Source organism: Pelophylax lessonae (assembly GCF_965119305.1).
Source record: "Pelophylax lessonae genome assembly, chromosome: 8".
NCBI lineage: Eukaryota > Metazoa > Chordata > Amphibia > Anura > Ranidae > Pelophylax > Pelophylax lessonae.
In genome coordinates, this window is record NC_138775.1 from 260,975,799 (window position 1) to 260,981,798 (window position 6,000).

Genomic DNA, 6,000 nt, shown 5'->3' on the forward strand with positions numbered 1-6,000 from the left:
CTTCTAATCCTAGCAAATTGTCCTCTAGTTATGACCATTTTCCATTTGGGATGATGCCAACTAGTTACCTATTTCTGTCTGTGCTTTTAAAATAGGTCCTGGTGCTCAGGTCTGATTGGGATTTAAAAATCACTAAATCAAGGAAGTTCACACTATCCTGTTCAATGTTAACTATAAATGTGATACAATAACTGTTGGAGTTGATATGCTGGATGAAATAGTCCAATTCCTCTTTAGTTCCCTTTCTTTACAATGTCATCAATGAACCTTCAATATAGTGCCAGTCCTGGCCATGTCCTATTAAATTCCTCTTCCTGTTTTCATTTGTTTAAAAATATGTTGGCAGCTCTGGGGGCATACTTTGCCCCCCATCGCAACTCCCTTGGTCTGATTATAAAAAATATGATCAAACGAAATAAAGTTTTTGCACATGGCCATTTCTAGCCCTTCCAATATGAACTTTTGCTTTTCTCCTTTCAGGGTAGAATAATTATGTAGGGCCCATGTTATTTCTTCCAAGGCATCATTTTGCTGCATATTTGTAAAAATGTATTCAACATCTATTGTAATAAGGAAACTGTTATCATCTTTTGTTACATCCCATACCCTTACAGACCCTTAATCTACTTTAAATAAGCAGGTCCTTTAGTTACCAGGGGTTGTAAGTATATATCAAGATACTCCCCCAGCACCAGAGGGTAGGAGTTAGGAGGTATCCTATTTATGGATCACAATTGGGGAAATAGCCTATAGAAGGTAAATGGAGATCTATATCAGTTACATAAGGTGTATATATGGGTTTTATGTAGTATTTTATAATTGCATATTTTAACCACTTTACCACCGGAGGATTTTGCTGTCTTACGTCTAGGCCACTTTTTGCGATCTGGCGCTGTGCGACTTTAACTGACAATTGCGCGGTCGTGCGACTCCGTACCTAAACGAAATTTACGTCCTTTTTTCCCCACAAACAGAGCTTTCTTTTGGTGGTATTTGATCACCTCTGCGATTTTTACTTTTTGCGCTATAAACAAAAAAATAGCGTTTATTTTGAAAAAATAACAATATTTTTAAAAAATTTTTATATGAAATTCCCCCCCAAAAAAATGTAAAAATCAAAATTTTTTTAAATTTTTGGCCAATTTGTTTTCTGCTACCTATGTTTGGTAAAAAAAATCCCAATAAGCGTATTTTGATTGGTTTGTGCAAAAGTTATTGCGTTTACTAACTAAGGGAAAGATTTCTGTAATTTTTGGTGTTTTTTTTTTTTAACGCGTAATGGCTGCTATCTGCGATTTTTTTTGCGGGACTGCGACATTGTGGCGGACAGATCGGACCCCTAACTGACATTTTTGACACTTTTGGGGGTACCAGTGACATTACTGCAGTAATCAGTGCTATATATATGCACTGTTACTGTAAAAATGACACTGGCAGTGAAGGGGTTAATTTTATTGGAGAGGGAGGGGTTAATGTATGCCTGGTGCTTACTAACGTGTGGGGGGGAGGTGACTGTGTGAGTCAGGGACAGATCGGATGTTCAGCTATGCTGAACACTCCGATCTGTCACTCCCTGTCACTTAGGAGATCCGCCCGCTCTGTTTACACAAGCGGGTGGATCTCCAAACTAGATTCCCCGACGATCGGGGAAGAGCGGCGGCGATCGCCGCTGCTCCTCCCCTGGCCCGACTCCCGCTGTGACTGAACACAGCGGGAGCGAGCCTCCGGCGGCGCGCGTGCGCCGCCCACAAGGGGAGGAGTCCAGCGACGTAGACCTACATCGCTGGACGATAGCGAGCCACATTGCTGCAGTAGCAGCAATGTAAGCGGAGCTAAAGTGGTTAAGTTACATTTTATTTGGAGAGATCGACATTGTAAGCAGCGATTTTAGCAGTGTTATATATGATAAATTGCATATTGGGAGTTAACCTGAGATAGAAGGAGTGTATATAAGCACCCTGATTGGCCACTATCCCAGCCTTCTGATGATGCTATTATGGTGAAACGTGTAAAGGCAGAATTATACGGTCTCTGACGTCTGATGACAGAACTCCCGCTGGTTTGAACGCACACTGAACCTCTATGCGGGAGGAAGCTAAGCTTTTTTCTGTATCTTGCTTTAATTATTTTAAATAAAAACATGTTGCACTATGAGAGGTATATGTATTATTTTCCACTGAGTACATGCAGAGAGCTCAGATAGAATGGAGAGGAGGGGAGTCCCGGAGATTGTCATTGTCTAATAAAGTGTAAGCTGACCCACACCACACTTGGGTCTTAACGTCTGGTGAGTGTCAGTGTGATTAGAGGGTGAGAATCATGAAGACACATGTTATAGAGCGCTAAAAGATTACATGACTTGAGCACATTTGGAGGTGGACATTCCCTCAAAGTCACAAGACTGGATTTTTTGCTGACTGTGGATATTTTATTATTAGTTACTATTATGTTATTTTATTTCTTTTTTTGCTTGTTTCACGTTTGTAACACAGTTGAGATATACACAGGATATCATTATTTAAACTTTATGCTAATACAGCCTACACTCCATAGGGTGCCATTCATAGGTGTGCGCAGCCTATTGCATTAGGATGTGCACCTCAAAACTCAAACTGCGTGTGTGTGTGTGTATGTATGTGACATAAATAAATAAATATAGTATATTTATATATAAAGAGAATGATGGAATACCTTTAATGGACTTTTTTGTATGTAATTTATCTTAATAAACGTTGGTGCAGCAATCCCTCGAATTTTCTTTCTATATATAACCAGTGGGATGGTCTGATTGCATTGCACACAGAGACTCACCGGGTGCTGTTCACCACACCTGATTTTATATATATATATTCACTTTCATAAATAAATGAAAAAACAGTAGGACATGTCAGTAGGGCAGTGGGCGGTGTCAGTAGTTTTTTATTTTTATTTTATTTTTGGATTATTTTTTACAATTTTATTATTATAAAATAAAAGAAAGTGCAGGCTAATCAATTCTCAGAAAGTCCACATCTAAGGAAAGGGCGTGAATTAAAATAAAATAAAATCAATCTTCAATCCATATTGTGAGGACCACCACCGACACCCAACCACACAGCCTCTTACTAAGTGCCACAGGCCCTCGCTACAAAGGTCTATGGAAGCGGTGAATAGTATAATAGGCATAGGTGATAATGGAGTCCTTTAGCGTTCCTCCTCAATAATCCTCTCCATAATCTCCATAATCATGGCGTGTCATGTGAAGATAAACAAGACAAACTTGCCTAAGGGCTCTTTCACACGGTCCGCTCCGTAGGCGGATCCGTGTTGCTCAGCGGGGATCGATCTGCGATCCCCACTGAGCCGGGCGGGTGACAGCTCCGTCTCCGCTTGCAGAGCGGAGAGGGAGGTGTCTCAGCCCCCGCTGCCCTCTATGGGGGATCGGATGAGAGCGGACCGCTTGTCCGCTCTCATCAGATCCGATCCGCTCCGATTACTGAACGGATGGAAAAATAGGGTTTCCATCCGTCCAGATTTCAAGCACAGGATCGGATGCGGATGGCAGCGGGCGTCAGCGGAGGTGTCTCCGCTGACACCCGCTGCCCCATAGAGCTGCATGGAGGATCTGATCAGATCCGCCTAAAAAACTGACAGGCGGATCTGATCGGACCGCCCGTGTGAAAGGGCCCTAAAAGTATCTGATTTTGCAGCTTTACGAGGAATGCTGAAGGACTCCATTGTCACCTATGCCTATTATACTATTCACCGCTTCCATAGACCTTTGTAGTGAGGGTCTGTGGCACTTGGTAAGAGGATGTGTGATTGGGTGTCGGTGATGGTCCTCACAATATGGATTGAAGATTGATTTTATTTGATTTTATTTGATTGTATGCCCTTTCATTGAATGTGGACTTTCTGAGAACTGATTAGTGCTGCACTTTCTTTTATTTTTTATTATTCATCTTTTGCATAATTCATGATTTTGTGCCAGCTGATTTTTTATTTTACTTTATAAGTTTTTATGTTAATTCCAGGCGCAGCATTTAATTATTTAAATTTTATTTTTATATATATTTTTTGTTTAATTTTTTTTCAATTTTTTACTGTTTTTTAGGACCCCTGTTTGGTGGTTTTGCTGAAATATCAGAAGGGGGGATCTGTGCCGCACAGGGTGATAAGGGCATGCCCTGGCACACCTGGCACACCCCCTGTGCACGCCTGTGGTGCCAATTGTTTTCCATGTTTATGAATGATTCCTAATTGTCAGAAACAAACTGATAATGATGCTAAAAATTGCCCGTGTGTAACCCACCTAAAGCATATAAATTGTAGAATGAACAGTGTACTGGGTTATGGGGGGTAAGAATGGTGATAAAGCTGGCCTTCTCTGGAAGTGACATGTCTCTAACTCATTATCACTCATGTTGTGTCTCCTAGATGCTGCCATAGGCCTGGCAGACTGGCAAGCAAACCCGAGAGAGTCATCCGAGGACTTAATTAAAGACATAGACGTTCACTCCGGCTGTGCCTGTACTGAAGAATGCTCGACTACCCAGCAATGATCTCAACTTAAAAGCTCTGCGTACTTGGATGACGACTTTGTATGCGAGTGTAATCAATGTCATTGATGGTTATATGTCAGAGTTTTATGAGTTTATTAGAAATATTAATTTTTCACTTCTGGAAGAAAGAATTCCCCAGCAAACAGGCAACTTCCTCTAATCCCATCAAAGGCCTCTGCAACCGATGGCTAGCCTAAATAAGCCAGAAATGGACAACACCACAAGGAAATGGACAGCAGTTAAATGTAAATACGATGTCATGCTCTCAGACTTTTACATGCGTATTAGGATGGTATTGGTACATTTAAATAAAGGTCACTTGTGGTTTTTAAAAATCAGGTCTACTAATAAAACAATTAATTCTGCAACAGAATAAGCTCAAGAAATATTTTATTTACAGGGAATCTGTATCCTCAATGGGTTTCCAGGTCTCATTCATCTACAATGCATCCAGTGCCACATTTAGCAGCATTAATTGCTTTTGATTTCACCCTTTTTAAATTGATCATTAAAGTGACTGTAAACCCTAGTTTTTTTTTAGCTGAACTGGGAAGAAAATGTAAAAAAAAAACATGAAAAAAATATGAAAAAATATATTTTTCTGCAGCCTACCTCACATATCACCCCCAGGGCTGCTGTTAGAAATCGTGGGGCCCCGTACAGACTACCTGGCAGGGCCCCCTCAAGAAAAATATTAAAGATATATTTAGCTAAAATTACAACAAAATCACTATTATCAGACACAAAAAACTATGTTAAATAAAAAAGAAGATGAGATGAGAAAAATATACAGGCTGGACAGTTGGAGCTCAGTGATCAGAGAGACAGAGAGAGAGAGAGAGAGAAACAAAGTTACAATTTACAAATAAACTCCTGAGCAGAGATAACATTAGAGCCAGTGCTGGGAGGGGGGCCCACACAGGGAGGAGGATTAGTGAGGGACAACTGTCTCTTTCTCAGCAGATAAAAGCTGATAGCTGGGAGAGGGACAGATCAGATTCAGGTGCTGGAGGAAGATTTCTGTAATTGTTGTCCATCACTAATCCCCCTCTCTGTGTGGGCCCCCCTGTGTGCTCGGGGCCCCCTACAAGAGGGCTGGTGGTCCCCCCCCTATCAGCGGCCCTGATAACCCCAAAGGGGAATGCAAACGAAACATAAAGGGAGGAATAGGTGACGCTGCCTGGGGGACAGACTAAATGTGTATCAAACCAGTAGGTGAAAGTATATGAAAATGCAAACTCCTAATAAAACTCTAATAAAAGTGCATGGGGTCTGACAAATGTGAATAATAAATAATATGAAAATGCTATAAACAATTAAGGCACAAATTCATAAAGTACTCATGTGAAAAATGTGCGTATATAAACCCAAAGAACAGAAGTGTCAATATAAAGTGACGGGGGGCCTAAGGCCCCTTTCACACAGGCGATCCGATCCGCCTGTCCGTTTTTCAGGCGGA

The 6,000-nt window shown here is 41.1% G+C and overlaps 1 protein-coding gene across 1 annotated transcript in view; it reads left to right on the forward strand.

Moving 5' to 3' along the window:
* LOC309562240 (vitellogenin-1-like) overlaps window positions 1–4,610 on the forward strand; it is a 186,376-nt gene extending 181,766 nt beyond the window's left edge. The window contains exon 32 of the mRNA XM_082266361.1: window positions 4,417–4,610. Within this exon, the coding sequence (XP_082122487.1) occupies window positions 4,417–4,541 (125 nt within the window). The 3' untranslated portion in view covers window positions 4,542–4,610. The remainder of the gene's footprint in view (window positions 1–4,416) is intronic.
* Window positions 4,611–6,000: the final 1,390 nt, after the last annotated feature.